Source organism: Falco cherrug, chromosome 1 (genome assembly GCF_023634085.1).
Source record: "Falco cherrug isolate bFalChe1 chromosome 1, bFalChe1.pri, whole genome shotgun sequence".
Taxonomy (NCBI): Eukaryota; Metazoa; Chordata; class Aves; order Falconiformes; family Falconidae; genus Falco; species Falco cherrug.
In genome coordinates this window covers 109,252,799-109,280,414 of record NC_073697.1, presented here as the reverse complement: position 1 = coordinate 109,280,414, position 27,616 = coordinate 109,252,799, and the positions used below count along the sequence as shown (strand labels likewise).

The 27,616-nt window shown below is 42.3% G+C and overlaps 1 protein-coding gene across 2 annotated transcripts in view; it reads right to left on the bottom strand.

Moving 5' to 3' along the window:
* Positions 1-27,616, bottom strand: part of PIGL (phosphatidylinositol glycan anchor biosynthesis class L) — a 62,025-nt gene that overhangs the window by 11,353 nt on the left and 23,056 nt on the right. For both annotated transcript variants that reach the window (XM_055718414.1, XM_055718407.1), the window contains exons 3-4: positions 10,565-10,655; positions 4,041-4,108 (exon numbers count right to left, since the gene is read on the bottom strand). In XM_055718414.1, the coding sequence (XP_055574389.1) occupies positions 4,041-4,108; positions 10,565-10,655 (159 nt within the window). The remainder of the gene's footprint in view (positions 1-4,040; positions 4,109-10,564; positions 10,656-27,616) is intronic.

Below are 27,616 nucleotides of genomic sequence, written 5' to 3'. Positions count from 1 at the left end.
TTTGCAGGGAACCTAGAAGTCCAGCAGGGGCTAAGTAATCCCAAACATACACACCAATGACACAAGAAATCCTGTTCCGAGATGGAGCAAATAATAACCAGTTTTGAAAAAAGGATTTTCTGGGAAAAGGCAAGGGAAATACAAAACAGCACCCTGCTTTAAAAATATAAATGAGATGTCACTCATTTGAAATGCACGGGCTACAACTGCTGAAAAGGAGTGAGAGATCAGAGTCCCATTCCAGCCCCACACAGTAAGAAGACATCAAATAAAAAATGGTACATGAGATACCATTCACTATCACCAAGCTAATCACACAAAATCTAGCCTCCTCCCTGCTCAACATGCCCTTAAAGACCTAGCCTTGGAAATTCAATACTAGCAGAACTGTGCCTTGTTGGGATGTAATGCAGTTGGTGGTTTTTGAGAACTGTACCCACTGAGTTTGTGGGACAATGCATTGTTCATTGTTTCGATATAGTTAATTGAAACTGGCATTTAATCAGCTCTCCTTTTTCAAGGAGCCTCAGTGCAACCCTTCTGCACAACACTATGTCCCACAGCATTCATAAATGGGGCATCCAATAGTCAGGCTGTGACATGTAAGTGCAACAAGGCATTGGTGGCACTCAAGCTGCATCATAATGGACTCAAGAGTGATAAAGCACCAAGATCCCAAATATTACCTCTGCACAGTCTCATTTACAACCTACCACTGAGCTGGTGAGTGTTAAGAAACATCCTGCAGGACTAAGAGGTGTTTTTCCAAATGGAATTGACGAGAATATGCTCAGCTAATGATTCTTTGATGTAGCTTCTTATATGGCATCACTGATACAAGTTTTATGGATGCAGTTGCTATAACAACGTAATGCACAGTGGTTAAATATAGCAGCTCCTATTTTCCACTCAGTTTGCTCTGCCCTAAGCAGACAAGGACTATTCTTTTCTGTTCTAGCTGGGATGAAATGGATTTGATAGCTTACTAAAGAAAAGAAGTGGTACAGTCCTTCCTCCCCCGCACAAAGACCATTCCTCTCTACCCTAAGCAAGCAAGCAAACAACAAAACCAACCGCCCCTCATTTGCTAGGCTACTGGGCAAGAGGGCTTGTTTAAAATTAAAATGTACAATGACTCATGCAAAACTAAACCACCTCAATATTACATGTGACCTCAGTGCAAACACTGTCATTTTGAAGCGCAGGAAAGAGAAGTTCTCAAATATTCCTGTCACGTAGTATTTACCATGCCTATTTCTGTAGCACCTAGTGACCAGCCAAATGCTGAGAGGGGAGTAAAGTGACCTCAATGTCACTCAAGATCTGCTCTTCCTCCTGATGTGTGTAAAGGATCCAGCCTCTCTTGGTCACAGGGAAAGTTCCTATTCTGGGGGATAAGAGAATGATGTTGCCAAATCAAGGTGACAGGGAAAGAAGCAGAGCTACAGAGGACTGCTTCCAAATCTCCCTTCTCTTCTACAGTGGGATTTTCTTGGGTTTGGGTTGGGTTTTTTTTTTCAGTCTGGAAGCCAGAACTGAAATACTCCCAGGGGAGACTGAAATCAAATAGCAATTTGTGTTCCTCTCCCATCCTGTTTTTTCTTATTTTTCCCTTGCAGAAGAACAAATCCACCCTCAAACCTTGGCATTTCACAGTTCCTCCCAGATCTGAAGCCTAGACACAAAGCAGCAGCTGGGCTCCCTGCAAGCTGTCAGGAGGAAGGCTGCTGCAAGGGGAAGGGCACATTTCTTCTGAATAGTTCCTGCTCCTTTGAACATAACCTCTGTTCCAGACACTAGAAAGAATATTTATGCCCTTAGCAGATAATACTGAGCATCTGCTCAGCTATGACCATTTCCTGAACTGTTTTGTTCCTTGAAGCTCTTCAGTAATTTGTACATCCTGAAGCAAAAAGTTGTGGGATGGGTCACACAGCCTGTTCTACCCCTGCTTTTGCAGAAAATAATCTCTTAGGTAGTGGGCACAAGTCTGTCTCCCACAGGCTGGGAGCACCCAAAAGAGCTGAGGATCACTGCACCAGCCCTCTGCTTCATCCTTTCCACTTACAGCCACACTGGAGGCAGAACCCTGCAGACCTTGTTTCAAGATGGTTAATAAACACATTGCACATGATACCTGGAGGGAAGGGTTCATTTGCCTTTTTCTTGCCATGCAGCACTGGGGCCCCTGGGGCAGCAACCACTGTTTTGCAAAGCTCTGCTGGCAGGGATGGGACGTGAGAAGCCTCAGCATACGCTCCTAGCGTTGCCTGTACTAGCCGATATGTGAGAACTCATCAGGGCACTGAAAATCAGGAGAGATACAGTCACGCTCTACTTCCTCCATGGCACAAACTGAAAAATAATGAGGACAAGCAAGCCACTAAAAATAAACTTAACCTTTCAGCCGCCACAGCATCACTCCTGCCACATGCAGATGACTGGGCCACCATGCTTATTTCTGCTGATTCAGGACTGGAAGAGAGACAAGACGTAAACCAGCCCTTAGTTAATGAGACCTGCTTATACTCTGGTATCCCTATCAGCATGTATCTCATCAGGCCAAGACAATGTTCTGCTGTAGGCTAAGGACTAATGCAAAGGTCTGAGTTCAAGGGGCTTGCAGATAACCAATACTTCCTAGTAAGGTACTCCAAGACAAGAAGAGGGTTAACATCCCCACTGCACACACAGGAAATCTAAAGCACCGAGGTGGGAAAGTGATGTCTGCACAGCCACAAAATGAGACAACAGTAGAGTTGTGATCAAAATAGAGTTTTCCTTAACTTCTTCATACATAATTCAGCTGCTAGCTTGGTTCTCCCTGTACCTTTTCAGGATGTAGGGAGACACCTAACAATCTGCCCTCCATTCCTATTTGCAGGACATACAGTGGCTGACTGAGCAAACAGAGGTCCAGGCAGCTGGAAGCTCTAGTCCCTCTGTGCCAATGGTGTGAGCATCAGTCATCAACCTCTGTTCCTCACTCACTCCTCAAATAACACTGTGCAGTGGAAATAACACTGGAAAGCATCTCCCCACTTAGCCCAAACAAACATACTGTTGGCTTTCGCTCCACCCCCTTTCTTTCTGTTAGACTATTTCAGAAGTTGCTGGGAAAAGCCATGATCCCCTCTAACACTGACTTCCAGCCATCAGAGAGCATCAAAGCCTTTCAACATCTTCCCAGAGATGCTCAGTATGTCACAGCACAGCTTCCATGGCACTGCAGCTTTCTCTAGGCAAGTGAGAAAGGCAAACCACTGTGATGCTGCTAGCAAGGAGAGTCAGAGAATTGCACAAATGATTCAGAAAACAAATGGGTGCTAAAAATACAAGATATACTTGCAAAGAATTCTTCTCATGCCTGGAAAAGGCAGGGGCAGCTCTGGAGGAGAGATCTCTAGGACACAATGAGGTCTGAATGTACAGAGGATTAAAATAAAATACAGTACCTGTCCTGCCAGCAAAATTTGGGTGATTTTAATACAAGACATTTTTGTCTAGAAACCTTCCTACATCACAGCACAGAGGTTCTCAGAACGTAAAGAATAAAGAGGGGAAGGAAGAAATTGACTTAGGAAGAGTGGTAAATAGGGACAGCTCCAGCGACAGAGCAATGTCCTTTGGTCAGAGAGGTAAATTCAGGTACCTGGAGAGGATGGCAACATCCTCTGGAACAATGGTGCAGAACTTTTCAAAACCCAACTACCACCAGCTCAGGCATCAGCTATTCACACACTCTCCTCAAACCAGAAGTGCAAAGTGATCTGTTGCATATTCTACTGGGATCAAGGACAGGAAGAGTAAAGAGGGCCCAGTTAAAGGGAGACCAGCAAAGCACCAGCAGATGGAATAACAAAGGATGCTGTACGTCATTTACAGAGCTGTGAGAGTTTCTCCAAACAGTACTGAGTCCCACAGCCTGGCACTCAGCAGTGAAGTAAATACTGCTTTTAGTTTTCTGCTTACAAACGAACATCACGTTCACCCTGTAACACCACAGTGAGGCATTCAATGAAAAGTGCACAACACTGTACCTTAAAGCAGTGTAAAGAGAAATGTGGTTAGCGTGACCACTCACTCCTCCCGCATCAAAGGTTACCACCTGCAATAAGACCACAAAACAATCATCATTTTGAAGAAGGAGATTGTGCAGTTACCAACTTTGACATCTAACACACCACTGTCTCAGCCCATTGAATCTAAAGAGTTGTTCTTGTGTTGCACAATGAGGCCTTGTGTGTGAACTCATGCTACAGGAACACAACTAAACAAACAAGACACTCTGGAACTCGATGACTACACAATGTAACAGCTTGAACAACAGAAACATGACAAATAGCATGTTCCTGCTGGCAGGATGCACTTGTTACTTATTACAGGGCCAAAAGGTTACTTTCAAAGTGGTCTGTTGCAAACTTGCTCCTGACCCAAGAGGTCCAGCTCTATGAATCAGTCACTCCTGGGTGGATTACAGGGTGAAACTATAGTTTCTTGTGCTGTGAATTAGGACATACTGCTTTAACAAGCAACACAATCACATCCTACTATCCTGACTGTAATGAGGCTTCATCACAGGATAACATAGTGATAAATAATCTGGTATGAGAATAAGCCTTTTTAAAGAATCAGCTGACTGCACTTTTTGTACAACCAAGTCAGGCTTTCTGCTGAATGAGAAGATCATATTGTTTATTGCTTCTCTGCAGGGAGAAATGGGAACTTCATAATGCAGAAGTAATGTGTGAACACAGCACTAACAAGACACTGTCCAAAGCACAGAATACCCTTGGCTCCCTGCCCTCAGACCTACCAATGATGTGTCAGGGGTGAAGCATCCACCTTAGGAGCTCACTCGGCACAGTACTGTGAGGTGGGTACTTAAAGGCTCCAGCTTCCAACTTAGAAGACAAACTGGCCATGCAAAGTGTTGAGCAGACAGGGTATGTGTGCTGGTAGGCTTTCCAGATCGTAAAAATGACAGTCCTTGGACAGTCTAAAGTTAGGTATTTGCTCTGGGAGAGGCCAGCAGCAGAGCTCTCCACAGCTCCCTTCTCTATGACCAGGAAGAAATCATAACCTCCCCACACTTCAATCAATGTCTGCTTCCTTGCCAGCTTGTTCTCTCTTCAGGGAAGGAAATCCTACTGCCTTGCTTACTCACCACAGCTCCCTTCTCAAAATGTATTTTATATGCAGGGCCTGAAGTACTGGGTTAAAGATCAAGGGAAGATCCAAAGCCGCTCTGCAACTCGCTACTCCACCCTCCAACAGGAGAGGCCCTCTCAAACACAGGGGTTATTGTGTAAAGAGGGAGAGGAAACACAGACAGTGATAAGAAATACTTAAAAACCCACAAACTCCAGACAAGCCTGCTTATAAACCCATCTACCCATTACAAGTCCAGAGTTAGACTTCCCAGTTTGCCCAGTGGCTCCCTAAGGATATCAGCTTTTTGAGTAGCTCATTTGGGAAAGACGTTAAATTCTGCAGAGCTCAGGGAATGAGCACAGCACCCTGTATTTTGCAGATAAGAAAAAGCATGCTCTGAAGCCACTCCTACCTAGAGTGGCACTTTCCTAAGATGACAACATATCACACTCACTGTGGCAGAATAAATTCCTATGCAGGTGAATAACCCTGTGAGTCTGCTAAGGGCTGGACTTGCACTAAACCTCTTTACTAAACAGGGTCAGAGAGAGGGTTTGTCTTTTCTGCTTGGTCATTTACTTTCATGTAACCTGTGCAAATATAACATTTTAAAGACTACTACTCTGCTGTCAAATGCCGTTGAAATTAGCCAATGGACTCTGAAGTCTTTTGAAACATGCATGTGCACACACATATAAATACAATTGCATTATTCTTGTTTCCTTAGGAAACCAAGCTAAAAACCGAAGGCAAGCCAAACCACACGTTTTTCCTTCTATGGAGGGTACAAGAGAACAAATCAGAAGACTGAGATAAGAGACTATAGTGAGCAGACTAAATAAGCTAATCATTGTTCTGACAAAACTGGCTCAGGCCAACTGTGGGAGCACATGGCTGGATTAGGAAATATTCTTGACATGGAAATTATGTGTTCAGAAACACCTTAGGAGGTTTTTCTTCTTGGCATCTGTTTTGAAATAGGAGCTGCTGTTCTTAGTGCTGCTGGGCTTACGTAACATCTGAACTAGCTAAAAAGATTACATGGAGTTAATTTTCAGTTGATGTTGTCTAATTTACTGTTAGGACATTTGCACCTGAATTGCCTGTGTCTTCAAATACACAAATTTGTAAGTACAATTCCCTAGGTATCTGCATACTGACCTGGCCATGGTGGCATTCACTTTATCTGCAAAGAGAACACCTTTGAAACATCTGCTCTTCACCTTTAGAGAGCCCTCTCAGCACAGAGGCTGCCTCTGAGACCGCAGTGATGTCCTGCCTATCCAGTGTGTAGTTGCTAGGTCTGCTGTCTAAACAGGGCACCGATTCTACAGAATCACTGCGGTGCTTGTGACTTAAAGCAGGCAGCAATCACATGTAAATATATTCCTCTGGCTTCAGGGATACATTTCATCGATAACCAATCTGAATTTCTTTCCCACATGCTGAAAATACTTTCACATGGGAGCATTTGCTTCTTCCACATGGTGCAGCTAGCTGGTGTGCTTGCTTTTAACGCATAACCTGAACCAGGCTGATGATGAAATCAAACAAACAATCAGTGCAGGATGAGAAAACCTGAACATCTTGAAACTGTCTGGGTTAAAAACAGGCTTAGCCAGTTCTAGGAGCAAAAGGCTGGGATAGGAAATATACTTGATGTGGAAATTATTGCTCAATGAAATCTTTAGGGCAAGAGGGAGTTCCCTCCCCACACCTGTTCTGAAATGGGAGCCGCTGCTGTTGGTGTTGCTGGGTTTTCTTCTGGGTGACCTTGGTATTCAGGAAATGGAGCTTTCACTAGTGGAAGCCAGAGCAACAGCCAAGACAAACAGGTCCAGAAATCCCTTCCGGAGGGGGGAGAGCACAGAGGAAATTGCTCAATTACTAGCAGAAGAGAAAACTCCTGAGAGGTCTGGAGTCCATGGCCCCTCTACACAGCATGTGCATTGGAGGAAAAAAAGACTCAAAGCTGTGGGTTTCCCTCACTCTTCCTGGTGTCATTCAGTGCTTCAAAGCAAGCACACATCTGCTCAAGTAGACTGGTGGGGATAGAAATGTCTCCTTCCTTTTAAAGAAGGGCCATCCCATAAAACGCCATAGCAAGCAACTTCGTTTCTAATGGCCTTCCTCTAAGCATCATTTCACAGGCCTGTCTTACACTTGCAGAAGCCAGTGATATTCAAACTCTCTTTGAGTCTCTTGTGTGTTTGGAGATGTCTCTTGTTGCTACTAAAGCAGAGAAGCTAAACATTTAAAAGAATGGACAATTGGGCGAAAATGGAAAAATCTAATTGTGATCAACACCCCAGTGTCCACTTGGTTTGAGCTGCAAATGTGTAACCCAAGGGTGTGCCACCTCTTAGAATGAAAGGGCCCAGGGGCCTCCCACTCACATACCCCAAAGCACACCTGAGGAGACCGCAACATAAGTAAGGAAGGTAGGAAAAGGGATGCCATAGTCTGTCCCAGCTCTGTTGCCTCCTCTAGCAAACTCCACATGCTGCGCTCCAAATCTGGTGTTCTGCAAAAGCACTTAAAATCCTCTACAAACATCACACATTCAAATGCTCTGGATTTTTAGGAGTGTAAGGGATGAGATCCAAAACATGAGCTGAACTCACCCTCTCAAATATAAGCTCCAACCTGAATGCCATTTGTGGAAGGATCTGGCTTTCTATGCTGATTTGGAGCTGACCCAAGACAATGGGACTCTTCAACAACAGTTGTATAGATGATGTTTTCATCACTCCATAGCAGAAAGCAGCTTGTAAGAACATGGTATTGCTGAATTCTGGTCTTGGCACTGTGTTTTCCCAAAACAGTCTGAATGTCACCTCCCAATCCAAGATCTGCTATCACCAAACCTTAGATCCTGAAGTGTAGGATTTCATAATCTAGAGCCGGCCTGGGGCTCACAATACTACGTAACTTATTTTTTTACAGGCCGAATACTTTCTAACATGGATTGAGACAGACTAGCCTTGGCTGCCTTTCCCAGCAATACTGGCTTTTGCTTATAAATTCAGCAGGCAGGAAATAATTTCCAGTCTATAAATTAGTTTTGGCTTTGAGTACACTGATCGTTAATTTCTGCGTCTGCACTATTTAATGTAGACCTTGGATGAAATATGTCCCTGTAGCTCTCAAAAAGATTGAGTTACTCACGAACTTCCAGGGCAATTGAGGAAATGAGTAACCATGCAATGGAACAAAACTACGCATACCATGGTGTGCCTCCTTGCCTTGCAAGCTTTACTTTCAGGCATGGTGGAATTGCAGCTTGCTTCTCCACTGCCAGATGACACATACATTCAGTAAATAAAATATATCGTTGTCTATGCTATGACTATGGGGAGAATTGGGGAAAGTTGTCCCACTGGGATAGCTAAACCAATACATGTCCTCCCATCACATTAACTCCATTGAGTTAAGTCTCCTGCGTTTGAAACCCTGTTAGCTTATGTTTTGACAAGGCTCTTTTAAAAGGTTAAGCCACTTCTATCAATTTCACCACTCCTGTCAGTTTACTTTTCAAGGCAAGGCCATTATCTCAGGACAGCAGAGATGCTCTAAGAGTGTCTAATGGATAGCAAGCTCTGAAGTTTTAAAATGCAGTGTGTTCAGCAAAGGTAATTTAGGTGCCTGCATTGCTGTTCTTGGCAAACTAGGTCTGCTCAAATGAATGGTATTATAGCAAACATCTGAAACCCATGTGATTACTTGGGACATTTAAAATAATGTAAGTTTACCGAGCAGTTCATTACTACCATCCCTGAGAAGGTGCTTCAGTTGCCTTTAGTACTGTTTTGCTACAGTAATTTGTCCTCCCTGCTGCTCAGGGAAGTGCTGAGGGGAAACACAGTGGGCCCTGCCACAGTGTTCCTTATTATTACCACTACACCCGGCACCCGCAGCACAGCGGGGAGAGTTCTAGTGCCTGTGCATGTTTCTTGCTTTGAAAACCCCACACTTTATTTTTCAGCTCATGCTATGTTAGTGGCAGACTCCTGCCTCCTCCAGCACAAACACCTTGAGTTTAATTTTCTCTGAGGCAAAGACCTAATCCTTTCTAATCATCTAGAGGAGTTCCAGGGTTTTGAGAATTTCTACTGGGCTTCTGGTGCACTTGCCCTAGTGCCCATGAGAGTCACAAACATGCAATACAAATCCTCTTGTGCTTGGAGCTTTCAGAATAGATTAAAACATATCTATTCATGGGGCCAAAAGGCACAAAAAGAGTCCAGGAAAACTGTATTTGTCTCTGTGCACAGCAATGAATTTCATGGAAAATTAGCCTCAGAATCAATACAAAGTTGGATGCATGATGCTGGTTTTTCTGTGCTCATGGGGCTTTCATGCTACAGGAGATGTGGTTTCTTGTTTTGTGAATTGCTGAAAGGCTTTAAGAGTTTTGTGATTTTGCTGCTCATCAGTGTGTGACAGTGACATGCCTGATCACAGCAAGGTTCAACAGAAAAGAACAGAACACAACCTTTTCCATGCTTAGGCCTTTATTCCTATTCTGTGGGAAAGAAACCCCAAATGATACCAGTGCTAGGAAATCTCACCGGTTTAATATTCTTCAATCACGACCTATAACCCTGCTAATCTAGCTCTGTAACAGAGGCCTGCCAACGTACTTCAAATCTAAGCCTAAATGTAAGCCTAAACCCCAGAAGGGCTCTCTTCATCAACGAAACCTAGCAACAGGGACAAAATGGTTGCTTTAAAATGTAGAAAACATTTGAGGAGTTAGTAAAGCAAAATTCCTCCACTGTCCATTTTCCACTAGGAAGCAAAGAAAGATCTCAAGAGAGAAAAGATACAGCCAAACTACATCATCATCCTTTTCCATCTTTTTCAGTGGAGCAATTCTATTTGTTCTGAACTTTTAGCAATTGTCTGAAGTGTTTGAAAAAGAATCAGAATGACCATGTCTTACTTGTCAAGACATAAGAGCTGTACAAATACTCACAAAAAGTCTTAAACTACAAAATGCAAAATTGCTCTCAGGTATCATTTTAGACCTGAAATCAGCTGGTCTCATTCAGAGGGTCTTCTACAATTAATGAACCCCAAGATCTACTACAGTGAAACTTAAGAGTTCCAACAGAGTTTGCAGTTTTTAACCAATTTGAAGCTTTTACTTCAGTGAAGGCTGGTGACACTACAACCCAGAAGTGGCTTCATAAGATCTAGCTAGAGAAATGGATAAACTTTATAAAGCAAATATTTCAAAATGACTAAATATACTCTCCCCCTGTCCTCGGATATTTCACAGAGATCCGGAAGCAAAATCCTAACTTTAAAGACTTCAAAGAAAGCTTTCAGAGGGAAGGAAAAGGCCTAGAACACTAGCCCAAAAGTAACATGGAAATTGCCTATGCTGTAGAAAGTGTCACATTACCAGGTTGATGTTATTGGCTTCTATATGCTTTAGCACAAAGGCAGAGAGGAGCTGTGCGTCCCATTCAACAGCAGGATTATCCAGAAGATCCCTGAAAATGAGAAGTGCAATTAGTCACTTCACTGCTGAGAACTTTGTAAAGACCACGCTAGAGAAGAGGTATCTTCTTATCAGAGAATGAAATAAAGATAAATTTATTTACCATCTAAAACCACTGAACCTTACTTAAGAGTCTTACAAGCTTGTATATTGGAGGGTTGAAAGAGAAACAGCAGTTCCAACACCTCTTCATAGATTTGCCAAAGTCTCCCTTTCTTCTTACCATTAATGCAGACTTGCTGACTGCTTTTCTTCAAGCACATCTATTTTGTTCTGTGATTCTTGTTCTCTAATAATCCTGATCAAATTTCTTTCTCTCTTTATTTAAACCCCCTTTTAAAACACATTTTTCTGAAAGACTTTCCAATCATAAATTACTGGTGAATTAAATACAAAAAGTAACAAGCAAACTCACTCTCATTTATACAGGAATAACACATTAACCTCAACCAGTGGACAACACTCATAATTACATTGCATGGATTTGACAGTAGTTCTTCATCTGTTTATTTTAAGCCTTGCATACCAACTGGGTATGCAAAGCATACTGTGACCGAATACTCTGCCTCTGTATTTTAGATTGCAGGCTTCTAGGGGCGGGGACCATGAGCCAAATGCAAAATAACACCAGACAGCCAAGAGAATGATAACATATTTACACAACTGAGAGCTGAATTTGACCCCCCAGTCATTATGTTTGAATGATGCCAAGAAAACATTGCTTGCAAAGTTAAAAAGGTTATTAGTAACAATAGGATAACACACAGCTGTTAAAGACCAATAATGACATGTTAAACTTGTCTTTTTCTCAGACCTTTTTCCTCCTCTGACCGTCTGATAATTGCTGTGAGGCTGTTTAGCACAGAAGTGACTACACAGCCTTCTCACAGACCCATGGGTTTGGATCTGAGTTGATCCAGCTGTTTGCTGCAGAGAGCAGGGGTGCTACCTCGCAACACTCTTCAGGCCCTGCTGACTCCCCAGACAGCAAAGACTGTAACATCTGCAACAGAACAACAGGAAAACGTCTCCTTGGCACATTCCAAAGTAAAGCTCAGCCTAGGTCTTCATCAGATGTCTTCTGGCCACAAATTTTCCCACTGCTGTCAACAGTAGTAACAGTAGTAGAAGGAAGAGCCTAAAGTACACACTGACCATTAGCATTTTATCCATCGTGTTACATACTCCTGTTCAGCACAGGCCAAAACAATGTACTATTAGAAACCCCAGCAACAAGGGAAGGCGTTTCTACATTAGCGTACACGTTCTAGCTGTGGTCCCTGTAGTGGTATTACCAACAACAGAAATTCTTTTTGTTGTTTGCAATTCCCTCTTGTACAGACAGCATCTTTGCCTGATGTGTACAAAACATTCAAATTTCCGCATAGGAAAGATTTTTCAGTACATCTGGTGGCTGTCTCATCAACTTAACAAACCTGCAGCTCATCTGCTCAAGACAAAAACTTTCAGATACCATGTTTGAAGTGGCCCTGTTGACCCTGAAGGTATTACAAGTCCCACTATGTCACAGCAAGCTTTAAATGGAGCACATTTAAAAAATATGCTTCAACTAAAACATCCCCAGCAACATGCATACTGAGCAGAGTCTAAGTGCAAGTCTAACAGTGCTTCAGTTGTTTGAACGGTACCTCTGAGGTTATGTCAAGACTTAATCTGATTAATATTAAGTAGTAAATTAGTCAAAAAGAGATTCTTCACTGGCCACTTACAATGCAAATATCATTCCCCTTTTTGGACAGGGGTTAAATGAAGCTGTGGAGGAAGTGAAGAGTCTCATTAAAACAGGAGGGGTGCTCCAACAGTGAGAAGTTAGGAAAAAAAAAAAAAAAAAGCAGGGCTTGGAATTTATGATGTCCAGGAGGCTTTGGTATCATAGCCACTGCATCAGCTTTATTGGGCTGTCTCCAAAAAGGCTGCCGGGTAGTGGAGCAGGTTTTAACTAGTTTAGACAGATAAAGATCACCCTGGTCCAATGGAAATGAACAGCTGGAGGCAAGGGTTTAGAATCCCTGGAAACAAAACAATCTGAAGGCATGAGCAAATTAACTCCATGAACACTGAACTGATTAAGCTGGAATATTATGCAAAAAATTCTGCTTCTACCCACTTACAGCTGCTCATGGAGAGACCGCTCACTCCCAGTAAGGAAAAGGAATTCTTTTTCTTACATAGTATCTGTCAGGATTTGTCAGGCACCAAAGACAGAGAAGCTTATCTTGCCAAGCAAGACACGCATGTACATAAGCACATTTATAACTCATTAATAGCCATGATGGCCCACTGAAGCGTTCTTAGCTCATTCTGCAAACATGCAAAGCAACACACAACTTAAATGACATGCCCAAAGTCACTCAGAGAAGTCAGTAGCAGGACTGGCAATACATTAATCTAGATTTCTCCTGGAAATTACTTTTTTAATTTTTTTTGGTAAGAGTTTGCATAATATTTTGAAAAGCCAAACATTCGAGCATTCCCATGATAGTAGGGACCCAAGAGAAAGCATGAGACTGATAACTTTCTGCCTGTGCTCTGGATATCAATAATTGGGTATGGATAAGAATGAAAAGGCGACTAAAGAAAACCAAGTTCATATACACCATAGAGAAATACACACAAGATACATTCTTACAGGAGGTCTCTAAATGCCCTAGGAACTTCGTAGGAGCGTATAGACTTTGAAAACTGCTGTAGTTCACAAAATCATATATTTGGTACAAAAAAAATTTCCTAATATCATAAATCAGTCCTCACCAAACCTGAGAAATCCACTGGCTTGCTGCGCTATTGAAATAAGTTGCATTCATTGTGTTTTTACTTTCAGGACTTCATACCAGAAACATTCAGCATTTAAATGGTTAACTCCACAGTGCCTTTCTGGCTAAGGCTGATAATGCCTCCCAGCTCAAGGTCGAAGGGCTGGAATAAAGGACTATAAAGGAGTGAAAATTAGCACATTCCCTGGAGCAGACTGGAACAGGGACCCCTCACCCACTCTCCCTGTCTTCTGCCCCAGAGAGCTCCTTGTTGCTGCTGTCAGTCACTGCCACAGATCAGGATATAAATCCTGCGCTTGAGGCCTCCCAGGTCATGCTGCTGGGGGGTGCTGGTGGGAAGGGTTGAGGAGTTTGGTCACTTGGCCTCACTTCCACCGAACTAGAACTATTACAGTCTGGAACTGATGTTTGTGGGCATTCCACATAACTGATACTGAATGCTGCCTGGATGCAGGCCTTGTTGACCTGGGAAAAATAGGGAGATGCATAAAAGACAAAAAAAATATTTTTAATGGAATAATGCTCCAGAAATGTTTTCCCAGCTATTTTCAGTGAAAGCCATGCTGTGCACTGTACAGGGAATTTACAGCTGTGCCAAGGGATCTACAGACTGAAGAGAGAGAGAAATGGAGAATTATGGTGTTGCAGTTGCTGCAGTACAGAGTAGTGCCTGTCTCTGCTCACTGATTTCCAATGAACTGGTTATGGGAAACATGTTCCGAAAAGAAAAACCTGTACTTTTCAATTTATCCATCCCTTGTTGGTAGTGAGAACCAGACAGGACCCCTGGTTTTCTCCTTATCACCTCCATGCTTTCCTCCTTGCCAAGCTGAGCAGACAGAGCAGACACTGGCTCCTGCAGCTCCCCTTCCCAAGGTTTGCATAGGAAGAATACCGTGGATGTCCCGGATATCCTGGCCCAGGCACCAGAGAGCTACAAGGGGGCCACAGAAAATCACATCAGCATGTTAAACCAAAATTCAACCTTGAGCAGATCTTGCCCAGTAGTCTTACAGCTGGCTGAATGAAAGAAATGTTAAAAATCACTGCCTGATGCCAGCTCCTCTCCAGGCCCCCTCTTGCCTGCTGTGGGCTGTGGAGCGTAGCTCCTCTTGTGCCTCAGCCTTGGCCATTAAAACACTGTGCATGTTGCCAGTTATACTAGGGTCATCTTTCTAGGAACATTTGTGCTCAAGATGGATAGATTCCTGTCATTTGGAAGGTCTCTGTTGGCCAAGACAGAGATTTAAAAAACTTCACAGATACATATTGCCAAGTTACACCCTTCTTACACGATATACTGCTCAATCCTTGGCCAATTTTCCACTGCTCATCTTCCACAGATCTTTTAGCAACAGCCAGTGCATTTATATGGACAATCTTCCTTCAAAGCCTTCCATGGAATTTATTCTGCTCATGAACAAAGTTCTCATGACTGCTCTAAAGGTTAAACTAAACAGTTAGTCTACATGATGTCTACATGGCTTAACCAACAGCAATTGGGCCGTCCTATATGAAACACTTGCAGTTAGAATAACCTTGAGATCTGTCCTTCCTGAAACGTGTTGAATCGGAGAGTCCTCAGGCCCCTGGAAGCACTATGAAGCAGTGCCTCTTGTTATGTGAGTTACCCCGACGGGACTGGCAAGCACCCCTTCTGCCTTGACATGAAGCCTTTACAGGTGGCAAATAGGGAAGGGAGCGGAGTGACAATATGGTTCCTTCTAGAAGATGTTTAGGTCTCCATCAATATATTCTGAGACACCAGAGCAAAATTCTCAAGATACTCATGTGATTTTTCTACTACATAACCAAAAGGTTCAAGATGAAAAAGCTTTCCCATTTCTTATTGCCTTTTTATCCTGCAGCATAACCTTAATCAATCCAAGGCTAGGGACCAGGAAACATTTTTGCATATTTTTTCCTCCTTATCCCTCCTCTCCCCAATGAATGATTCTACATTAAATCATCACAAAGGTCGGTAGATTGATGGTGGATTACATAGGAAACAGGTGAACTGCTGCGCACTAAGTTCCCAGCTGAGAACAATGACCGCAATGTGTTTGTTGGAACAAAGGATGCCCTTTGTATAAAGTTAACTGTATGAAATGAACATCTGGGCAACTGAAACTGGATCAAAAAGCAAAAGATCCCACAGAACAAAATGACGTGAGTGCACAATTAGTGAAAAAGCCATGTGATGACTAGCGGCAATCAGTGACCTTTATATCATAGCATAACACTAATTGAAAAAACTGTGTAAACAGAAATTATTTCATGGTCTCTAAAGTAAAGCAGAGAATTTTTATTTTTGAGATTATGCTAAGATAAGACAGGCTAGCCCTAGATCTTAAAGCAGAGCCTCTAAATCCTTACATTCATAACTACTCATAAATTTCTCTTCCTATAATGGCCAATTACAGACAGGAGGGAAATGTTAATGTTAGGTTGCATGTACATCTCTGATTCAATTGAAAAAAAACCATTTAGACAAACGATCAGCATCTTGCAACATCATGTAATACAGGGAACAGATGCTGTGTGCTTATTGGAATGTGACAATCTACAATTTAGGAGATAAATGGACTAAAGTAGGATGTTAACTGTCACATGAAAAGCCACCTACTACAGAGAAGCTGAAATTTTTACACCAGCAGCTTCCTCCCTCTCCTGATAGTAAAGAAACCTAAATTATTCTGAGATTTGTATTTGCAGACAGAGATTTGTATATGCAGACAGAAACATCAGAATCTTAGGTTTTGGTGTAGGTAGAGGATAAAGGAAGTGGTGAAAATGTTGACTGGAATAGCAGAAATAAAATACACTTCAAATATTTCACAAATTAAAAAAAAAAAACAGAATGGACATAATCCTTTTTCCCCATCCTTTACTTTTGTAATGTGTAAGTCTGGACCTGCTTTTTACAAATTTCAAAGGTAAATTAAGTAAGTTTAGATGCCAGGTAAGTGTTGACATCACTAATGTGGCCATACAAGGCAGAAGTCATGTGTAAAGGGACAGAACACACAGACAGCACTCCGTTCAGCTTGCTCAAAAGTCCAGGCAAGCTGTGCATCCTTCTTCACTGAGCTATGCAGAAACATCGTGCACCTCCGACAGATAATATTCCAAGTACCTCCATAACTCCCCAAAGGTAAATGGTAATTAGTTCTCTAGGGAACAAACTTTTTGACTTGGGCGTGATCATGTGTTTCTGTTTGAGAAGTAAGTATCCTTTGGGTTTAAATTCAAAGGAATTATTACAGAACACAGGGCTTGTTGTTTGCAAAGACCTATCCAAATGTCCCTGTATTCATTCATTTTTTTTTAATAAATTATTGATGATTTCTCAGCAGAGATTGATGTCTATTCACAGAGATGACACAATTGCTTATCATAATTTGAAATCTGGTATTCATTTGACGTCTGTGCCTCAGAGCCTTGTTGATAAATTACAGCACAAAGCTCTGTAGGAACAAGTTCATATTCAATGCCTTTAAACAAAAACAATTGATGGTACCTTTCAAGAACAGAAATACATAGAAACCACAGCAGCTAAAGCTAGTTTTAAAAAGTAACTTTTAAAAACTAGTTTGGAAAGGCCATCAGGCCCTGCTGCGTATGACAGGAAACAAAATTCAGCTCAACTAATTCTGAATGGATTGCTCTGATTTAGTCACAGCTTTCTTATCATCCACTCTTCACACCAGTGAAATGGAAATAATTGTATGTTCACACCTATGTAAAGAAGTTTGAGATCCTTCTAAGAAAAGTGCTATTCCAGATTCTCTGATTTCCAGACCAAAATCTAAACCACACATCTTGGCAATCCAGGGTACTGGGAACTCCACAAACATGTCCTTTACTCCTGCATTGTCTTCCCATGGAATAGAGTTCAACATCTTATTCCTGACTTGAAGGTCTGGCCCAAAATATCTAAAAGACTGCGTAAAGCTCCAACATGATGAATACAGTGAACAGTTCTGCCCATATGGTGCAGAGGAACTCTGCCACAAGGGTAACGTCTTCTCAGGCAGTTAGGACTTCCTTAGGGACTGGTGCCAAACAGTGAATGGACTCCCAAACCACTTTGCTTTCAGCTGCAAATAGCAGGAATACTCCCTGGAACACACCCTTTTTAGCAGAAACACAGCAATATTTGAAGTTTTAAATGCCCCAGACTCTCCAGAGCACATAAGAAAGCTGAGACGTCAAGGCCAAATGCTACTCTAATAATGGAGACCCTGTTTGCCAAACCACATGACAGGGTTTTAGGTGCATCACCTACTGGGCACCTTGCTTTGGTCACTTGGTGGGCAAGATGTCACCGTGCAACACTGCAGCTAAGGAACACGGTTTCTAGAAGAGCCACACTAGTGGAGAACAGTATTTCTGGCATATGTCTACAACTCCTCATCTGATCCTTGATCTCACACAGCAAATCTCAAGTGGCAAACATGCACTTAGTACACATCGCTGCCCCAGCACTATGCTGCAACCATGCAACCTGCAAGAGGAGAAACAAGACCTGGGAGTCTCACATGCAAGTGAGACTCATGTTATTACTGTGCTGTGCATGTTACTGTGCTGTAACACGCTCAGGAACTAGTGTGAAGAACACATCAGAACCTGTGTAGTCATCATCACTGCTTGATTAACCACACAAGGCAATGAGCACCGAACACCTCGCTGCCATGCACAGCTCTGAACTCAGCTGCCAGAGGAAGGAGGGGCCTCTAGTTCATTCACTTCAACGTACACTGAGAAGTCCTACCTTCAATTTAAGTGGAAGTCTGCAACGGGTAGTTTGCAAGAACCATGCAGTGTATCTGAATCACCGGTGTAACTGGTAGTAACAAAAATTAAGTTCAAGTCCCTAAGGAGAATTCTTTAAAAAATAAAGCAGTTCTCCCCCTTAACTTTCACCCTTAAGTTGGGTGCTGTGTTTTATGCTACTTTTTACTCCCAAGTTTCATTCATGTTTGAGCTGCATTCATTTTGCACATATTCCACATGCCAAGCCAAGGCCAGTTACAGCCCTTTGTCCCCAACAGCCATTATGTGCCCAGAATATATTACGTGCCCATCGACTGAGTGGGGCCCACAGATTCCACACCAGTGACACATTTTCAACCAGCCATCATTTAGCCTGTTTCTAGCACAACCAGCAGTTTCCAGCACTACATGTTGCCAGTAACAACTTGTCAAGTGCTGGGCAAGAAGCTTCCCTTTCATTTTATAGAACCTGGACTTCTGTGTGATCTGTTGGGGGCCATTAACAGAGTTCACTGAAAAGATCAGAGGCCAGACTCAGTAGTCTCACGAGATTTGGGGGTGCCATGCTGAATTATGAGTCAGCAGTTCCTCCTCTGGGTCACTGAAATGTGGTTTGGGCAGCAGACAATAGTGCAGTGTGAAATGAAGTCAATTCTGCTCACATCTTGGAGAGGTATGCAGGAAAGCAGACCAGTAAAGTCCCTACCTAGTTCAGGAAAATAAGAACTCACCAACCTTTTTCTGAGGATCTGTTGGCAAAGTGCATTTCCAGTATTTGTCCCAAACGACTGACAAATAACAGATCTACTAGCAACATCTGGCAATCTCATCTGTAGACCTCAAATAAAAGAAACGTCTTCAAACACACAACTGATGGCGATCTTAGAGCACAACTGCTGAGCAAAGGTATATATGCAGTAATGCTTCAGTTCAGCACCTTCCCAAGGTCAAGAAGATGTTTGATGGAAATGCTCAGTGGAAAGCTTGAACAGTGCACGTGGACTACAGCAGTTGGTGGCTTTTGGGAATTTGGCTCCACGTTCCTAGAACAATCTGCTCTTGTCTATGTCAGCCCCTGGAGGGCGGAATAAACTGACGTGAAATCAGAAAAGGTGGGCTCTCCTCTAGTAACACCTAGCTCCCCAGGCTCAATTGCTTACCACTTCTGGATGTCTCTGGCCACTCTGATATTTCTGACAATAACTGGGGAAGAACATATACCCCATTTCTCCAAAAGCACCATCTGTACTATAAGGAGTGAGCATCATTATGCCTATATGAAATGACTGGGCAGTTCCCAGAACAGCTCATAGCAGTGCTCGCTTCCTCATTATTATTATTGGCTTTGCCATGTTGCCTAGGAATTTGTCTGGGGCCTAAGCTGTTCTGAGTGAGAACAAAAAGCCCAGCAATTCCACAATCAAAATTTATGTTTTAAAACTGAAATATAAATCACCAGAAAAACCAGGACTCTGAGGAGCAGACCGCAGGACTTCACTCCTCCCTTACTAATTTCTTTTGTTTTGTAAAATGCTTTGAAAAAAAAGAGCAGAGAAGCAGGTCAGAGTTTGGGACAGGGTACATTAGCACATGCACCAAGAAGCCACTCCCAACTAACATGAGTCCTGGCACCACTATTTCAAGAGGACTTCCAGTTTCAAACTGCTGGGCAGGAGGTCTCATTCTGGCTGAAGAGCAGTAAGTGCACAGGTGGAAGGGGAACGCAGTGTGTTCCTCGTAGTTTTTACTACAGTACTGGCACATGAAGTTCCTGACACACATCATAACATGTCCAGGACTCCACAGTGGAAAGGGTACAAACCCAAGCAGATGGAACAGCAACTCTCCCACAGCAGCCAGCATAATCCTTCAGAGGCAAATGACTGAAATACCACAACCTGTATATGCCAAATAAACCTAGTACCACTGCATCACAACCTTAATTTTACATCTGTTTGCTCTTGGAATGATAAATACGCCACACTATATAGTCAAAAACAGCAGTTCTGATTCTGGCCCAGGTGAGTCATACAGAACTTTGCCACTGATTTCGTGGCATGGGCCAGACCCTCAAAGACAAAGAGAGCCAAAAGCATAATCGCTCCTAGCAAAGAGATAAACCTTGATTTATTCCCCGTAACCAATAAACTGCAGTCAGAAACCTCAGGAGAAAGCTTGTAGCCAAATCAATCCCTCAGCCATTTTAATGAATCATCAAGGAAGAGAAAGCACAGAATAGTCACTTCATGGACATTTATTTCTCATGCCAAAACTTATGTAAATGCAGATGCAACTTCAGCAGAGATCTCAAGAGGATGATGGCCTGATTCCAAGCGCAGCTTCCCAAGTCACAACATTCCAGCTTCCCTGTAACAATTCCATCCAGAAAGAGGTTTCCTGACTCCTCAGCCTCCCACAACCACCCACCTCCTGCAATCCATTTGATCAATGCAATGATATAGGAGCATTACTTCTTAAAGTCATGGTGTACCCACCCTTTATAACACTGAGATTCTGATACCCTGAGCTCTCTAGCTGGGTGCAAATTTTATTACTACCATCATTCATGGATCAAGAAGTTAAACACCTATCTTAACTGTGAGCTTGATCTCACAAATTTTACTGACATGCAAAGTTTCTGTACATGCAAACAATTCTCTTGCAGGCACTGTCTTGCCAGCCCCCAATTACATGATTACATAAGCAAGCTCTAGGCCAGGCCCCGCTCTCTGCAGCCGGTGAAAACCTGCACCAGCTTCCACAGCAGCCCAGCCAGGAACTACGCTGGGCACTCAGTTTGCAACAGCTAAGCAGGACTCATCAACAATGAACAAAAGGAGTACAAACTCAATGACCTTCATCGTTTAGTCTTCCTCTTCTCTTCGCTCAGATTTAATGTGAGGTTTACGTGAGGGTTTTGCTATAGCAACAGCTGGGGTGATCGGCAGTAACCCTGCTGCTGCCTGCTCAGCCGGTGCTGCCGCAGGGCCGTGATGCAGCCACTGAACTTTGGCCCACTAGTGAGCCCCCCACTAGCCCAGCAGCACAGCCAGCCTGTTTACACTACTCACATGACGGGCGAGAGGGAGGCTCCTGGCAGCCACCAGCACCCAGCCGGATTTCTAGGACCAGGCCAAGATCACCAAAGGCTGGAAACTATTAACTCTTGTGAGCCAGGGCCTCACACTCCAGCAGCTGCCTGCAACAGCCCAGGAGAAAGACCACTGTGCAGTGTGGGCAGTGCTTTGCCTGCCTGACACCACTGCAGGAAACCAAGGGGGATTAAGACATTCAGCGAGGTGGGGGGTTAAGGAAACCAGTAAGTTTTAAAGAAGGGAGCAGTACGGTTTTTTTTTTCTTAATGAGTGGCAGATGAGTGAGGATGATGAACTGTGAACATAGCTGCGTGCTATGGACTGCACGTACCTGGTTACATGAGAGTGCACAGAACTCCTCCAGCAGCACAGAACTGTGCTGGCGCAGCATCCCAGTCCTGGCTCTGGAGCACCTTAAAAGTACCAGGGACGCAGGGAGTACTTCAGAGACAGGGAAGCTGTGCTCTGCAAGTGCCTTGTTAAAATGGTTATTTAATCTTATAGCACAATCCCATAAGAAAAAGCTGTAGATTACCAACCTGCAGTCATGCCATTACTGTTTGAACTACTACTACTACTTCAGCACTTTTACAGCATTTATTTCCACAGATTTAACAGATGTTCATTAACCAACCCCCTTTGAGGCTGGTATGGGGAAGTAGGCAAGTAATAACCTCCACATTTTATAATAAGAGAATTAAGAGCTCAGGTAATTCTCCCTAGAGAGCCTGAGGCAACAGAGCTGATTCACGGGCAGAGCCTGGAACAGAGCCTGCCAGCTCCCAGCTTGCAGCAGGGCCACAGCCCAGCACTGCATCACCCACACTCACTCCAGGAATACATTTTATTACCTGGGGCAAATAACAATCCATTTTTCAACAGGCCTCTTAGAGGTGCTCTGTAAAGCCTCATGTATTCCTGGGTACTTGGATTGAGCAGAAAACATTAACAGTTGCAAATTATCCACCATTACAACAACATCATAGGAGCTGCTTAATAGTATCTCCCAAAACCTGTCAATGGCCGAAGGGTTGACCTCTGCATCACCTAATTGTGCTCTGGACTGCGCTGGTATGACACAGCCCTGGATGACTGTTTCCATCAATATTCTTGGCTGCTCTTCCTTATGTATTTGTAACTTAGGAGAAGTCTACATAAAATCATGTCTTGCCCTACAATATTGCATTCCCCAGTAAAACATTATTGTTCCCAGTATGAGGTTGTGTGGATTTCTTTTCTTTGCTGTGATGACAAGTTCATTCTAACAAGAATGGACCCTGCAGATGCAGCACTGAAAACCAGGTATGTCTTGATATGGGAACTCCCTTTGACAGTTTCATCCACAGCTATACCTACATCCAAAGATATATGTTTCATTTTTTTAAAAAAATGAAAGGAATTTTGTTAGATCTGGCTAAAAAACTAAGCACTGAAAAAGTTTGAATGAAATCGGTGCCTTGGTCTCATTTTTGCATAAACAGGATCACTGTAATAAACTGTTTTCTGCCCCTTACAAGTTAGACCAGCTGAAGTCTCTGATACTCGTGCATGAGCTCCATGTAGTTACTCCCACTGAAGCCTCACTCTCTCAGCGCAGATTCTGCAAACCCCTTACCTCTCTCTGCCACAGATCACACCTATGTCTGCCAATGTTTTATCTTGCAATATTATACAATATCTTTTCCAAGGCAAATGATAAACCAGCCTTGCCAGCCCATCTTGTGGCTACTTACAAGAGTAAGAGAAATGCTGAGTATTTGGCTTATGAAAGAGAAATACAGGAAGAAAATATATTATAACAATGCTACTGTTTAAATAAGAGAGACCATAATTTATTACAGATGTGACCATTCCTTCCAAAATGAAGGGTTTAAATCTTGCTGATGCTAGGTAATGACATGAAGTAGAATGGCTTAATGAAGAATGCATCCAACTTAAATTGTGAATTGCCCCTTTTTATCCCCTGCCATTTTGTACCCCAAAATAAGCACAAATTTTGCTTCTTACAAGCACTGTTTGCCAGACCTGTTTTCAGAAGATTTAAAAACTGATTTACCAGAAAATATTCATCCTTCATCTAAAAACACCCAACACATATCCTTAATGAAATTCAGTTAAATATTAACAATTAAAGAAGAAAAAAAAGCATATAACTCAGACAAGATTTGTTAAGCTTACACTCACAAAACCTATAAAGAATGTAGAATGTATGTGCATGAAGGGAAGGCTATGTAATGAATTGAATTATTTCAATGCAAATAGTAATTGCAGAGAAATAGACTGCAACTCTGAAATGAGAATGAATGGAAATAACTGTATAAGGAGTACCTGCATACGTACAATGAGACACTTAATATGTGACTTGTTAGAAGAAGGTGCATGACTTGGCATGGAACTGTAATCAAACGGTTTTTGTTTAATGCTTCAGCTGGTACAGAAGGATCAGGTAACAAAATATTCATCCCAAATCCCATTCAGTTTCTAAAAAAGTATTTCAGTTACCTGCTCTGCAGTAAACTTATTTTTTTTTCCTTTTAACCAAAACTGATTGAAGAAGCTACAGGAGGCAAAAGACGCTCAACAAAGCATTCATTTCCCTTGTTCCTGATCTCTCATGCAATAAAACTGAGATTATGGCTCATGAAACACCATCCACATTTGTAAAATCTAGTGTACGTTAGGAAAAAAGGTGAATATATGACAAGTGAAAATTTACCCTTCCTATTTGCTTCATCAAGTTCTGTTTCCTCATTTTTAAAAAGTTGGTATTGCATCACCAAAACAGCTACATTTCCTACAGAACAAATTATCTAAAGTGCTCAAAATTGGCTTCAGTACCTCCACCAAGAGCAACAGTAAAACTCCATGAGCAAACTAGTAAATCCCATCCCACTACTTTGACATATTACTTTGAGTATCTTTTACACTGTTTACTCATTACAATGAAAATACCTATAAATTTTTTTAACAATTTGTCAGCATTACTTACATCCTAACAGAGTATCTCACACTGTTCATAGCTGCTCTGTGCTGGGAATCCTGGATTGCTGGCATTCTCTGTTGGTGGGTTGGGTTCTCTTAAACAAAATTCCTACTTGGTGGTGGGGTTGTGTTAAATGTACTCCCAACCAGCAAGTGTCCCTTCAAGAAATTTATTCTTTTTAATAGTTTGCTCCAATCTGAAGTACCACACCCACCAACTTCTAATTCAAGTTTACACTGGAACTGAAAAACTTTGTAATTCCATGTATACTGATTGAACTAAAGCCCAGGGGAATAAAATCATTTAGCTTTCACATGAACTCAAAAGAAGAAAGGCTTCTTCGGCAATGTAATTACAGAGCACAAATCTTCTAAGAGGAAATTAACTACAAGGATTTATATGATTAGACTTTTTTTCCCCCTTTCCTTTTTAATAATAGCTACGGCTCTCCTTCACTCAACCCTTCCAGTGTAACAGGATATAATAAGGAAATTCTTAGCAGGCAGGAACTGGGACTGTTACAGACAGATGTTTCAATGGGACACTGCTATGGTGTGAAATGTGTCAGTGGGTTTTTTTTACAAGGCCCACTATCCCCACCATCCTTCTTTTAACCTACCTGCAAGCCCTACCATCTTCCTGTAACTGATTAAAGTAGTAAGTAGTGCATGTAGGCCCTTACTAGTGCTTTCTTTTTCTGGCACGTTAGAGAGATTATGGCCAAGAACATACTGTGCTGTTTGGAACCTTTATGTGTTTCCATCCAGTCCAGTTTTGAGTGTCCCATCCATCTTGGCTGCTGCTGCTCAGGAGACCTGAACAACCTATCAGCAATATCAAGAGCTTGTTTGTACAAAGAACTGAGGTTCTGTTCCATCACATCACTTTTCCAACATCCAGACAAAGCTGGAGTAGGGAACTGTGAGCCATTTCATGCTGCTGTATTCAAATGCTGGCAACGCTGGGTTGTGGCAGTTAATACTCAAGGTCAGTGACTAGTTTACTTAGTTGTCTCGGTAACATTGTGGTTGACCAGATCAGTGTGACTAAATCATCATAACTAGAAGAAAAAAACCGCAACAAGTGGTGGAGCTAATTAATGTAGGCTCCTTCACTAAATGGACTTTCTCCAACTTGTGTGTCTCATGTTCACAACCTTTGGCCTGCCTAAGCTTTCAAACAATTGTGACTGTGTAGATTCCTGTGACAACCAAGTAACTTACAGCCATTTACAATGTACTGTGTACCATTGATACGTATATATTTATTACCTATGCACCCCCTATTGTTCACAAGAAGCAGCCAGGTGATAAACACCTATTTACACTGTGTCAAAACTCTAGGATCTCTACTGATGGTCTGTTAGTTACCAGGTACAATATAACAGGCACATGTTTTACCTATTAAGTGTGTTTAAACCTGTTTTCCTTAAAGCTTGTCTTTCTCTCTGCAGAATAATGCAGCTGTGGAAATCATCTGAGACACTAAAACAAATGCCCCCCCCCCCCCCCCCCCCGCCAATGTAATCATAAGAGAGCATGAAGAAGGGCGTTTTCAGCATGAACCTTGACAGCACAATCTGCTTCTGTTTAAGTGTGACTTGTTCTCCTAGGAGAAGCAGTATGACAGAATGCTTTGTAAAAGATCTGTATTTATATGCGTGGATGTCTGTACTAAATGTTGCTCCTTGTTCATATAATAATTACACTGAATGCTCAGTGGAGATGTTTTCTAAATTGAAATAAATAGAATCAATACAGACTTGAGTTAACTGCACTGTCACACTGCATGAATAAAACACATGGATGGATCCTCTTGGCTAGTATTCAAAAGGGATTTGGTCACTGCTATTGCTATGCAAACTGCATTTTAAATGGTGTGCTAGCCATTTAAAAATCCCATTTCTGTCTAACTTATCTACTATCGTTACCATCAACTCCTAGAAGTTAATGCATCAGATAGAAGGAGTTGCATATTTACCTCTGTTACACAGCACAGAGGAAGAAAAAGAAATATTTCATAATATACACAGCTGTAAAACCATAACACTGGATAGGGATCTAGGGAATAGATATATATAATTACTGAACATATTTTTACCAGTTAACTTCAAATTATCTGCATTTCTTGTATGAATTTCCTCTTCTTCATCTGCACTTATCTTCATCTTGCCTGATGAACTGCTACAGTAAGACTCCTAGACCTTCATTTGGTTTTGCAGTTTATACATCCTTTAGAGAATCTACAAAACGACTGCAAAACTTCTAAACATGGTCACTTCCTTTATCATCCCAAACAGACAAAGGTTGTTTCAGTTCACTGCTAAGGCACTGAAGCATGTAGAGGTCTTATCTGATTACAGAGAGCCTATAACGCCCTGAGGCAGTAGAGACTGTCAACACAGCTGTCCCTGTGTGCCATGACAAATGTTCTGCTGGGCAATCCCTGAAACAAAATGGAAACACATCTTCTGAAATGGATTAGGGGTAAGGGCAAGGACCATAAATAGGCCAGGCAGCCAGGAAAATTTAGAAGGTATTATTAAAGGAGTTTCTATAAAGCTGTTAGAAAGTACTTTGAGCCTGGTGCTGTTTTGCAAGTCTAAGTATTCTTAAGTATTTTATTTCTCATCACCTGTTGCTAGCAGAGGTATATCTAAATTAACATCTTCTGAGCCTGTCTTGCTTTAGACACAGAAGACCACACAGAATATGCAAAAAGGCTCGCAAAGGGAGGTGCAGAGATCTGCACGCTAATGGCATAATTAGCTCTTGCAAGAAAAGCAGTCTTGCTGCATCAGCACAGAGCAGCTCTCACCCTCATCCATCCAGCTGAAAGGCAGGGCTAATTTATCTGGGTGCAGGGCTGTGCTAACCCAGCAATACTTCTCTGGGGACCCTCATGAGTTATCCCTGCACAGCAATGCACATACGCCTCCTTCTCAGCTCAGGGAGGACAATCCTTTCAGAATTTCTTGCTGGCTCTGCTGAATAAAAGATAAATAGAGAATGCTTTAATAAAAATGTGTCACTCCCGTCAAATCTTTCATCGAGAGATCTCCAAGTCTTCTCTAACCATGTGACCCAGCAGCCACCTTGGCCTCCCTTTGAGGTATAACAGACATTATGTACATTGTTGTATGGGGATAATGTGACACGGAGAGGACAGGAAATCCTGGTGCTGCTGCAGTCAATGGCAAAAATTGCGTTCCTTACTGGAGATCTGTTTAGGGACTTGTCTCTCTGCACACACTCTGCAGCAGAATCAAGCTGGAGCAATCCTGTCTCCCAGTCTTTGTAACCAC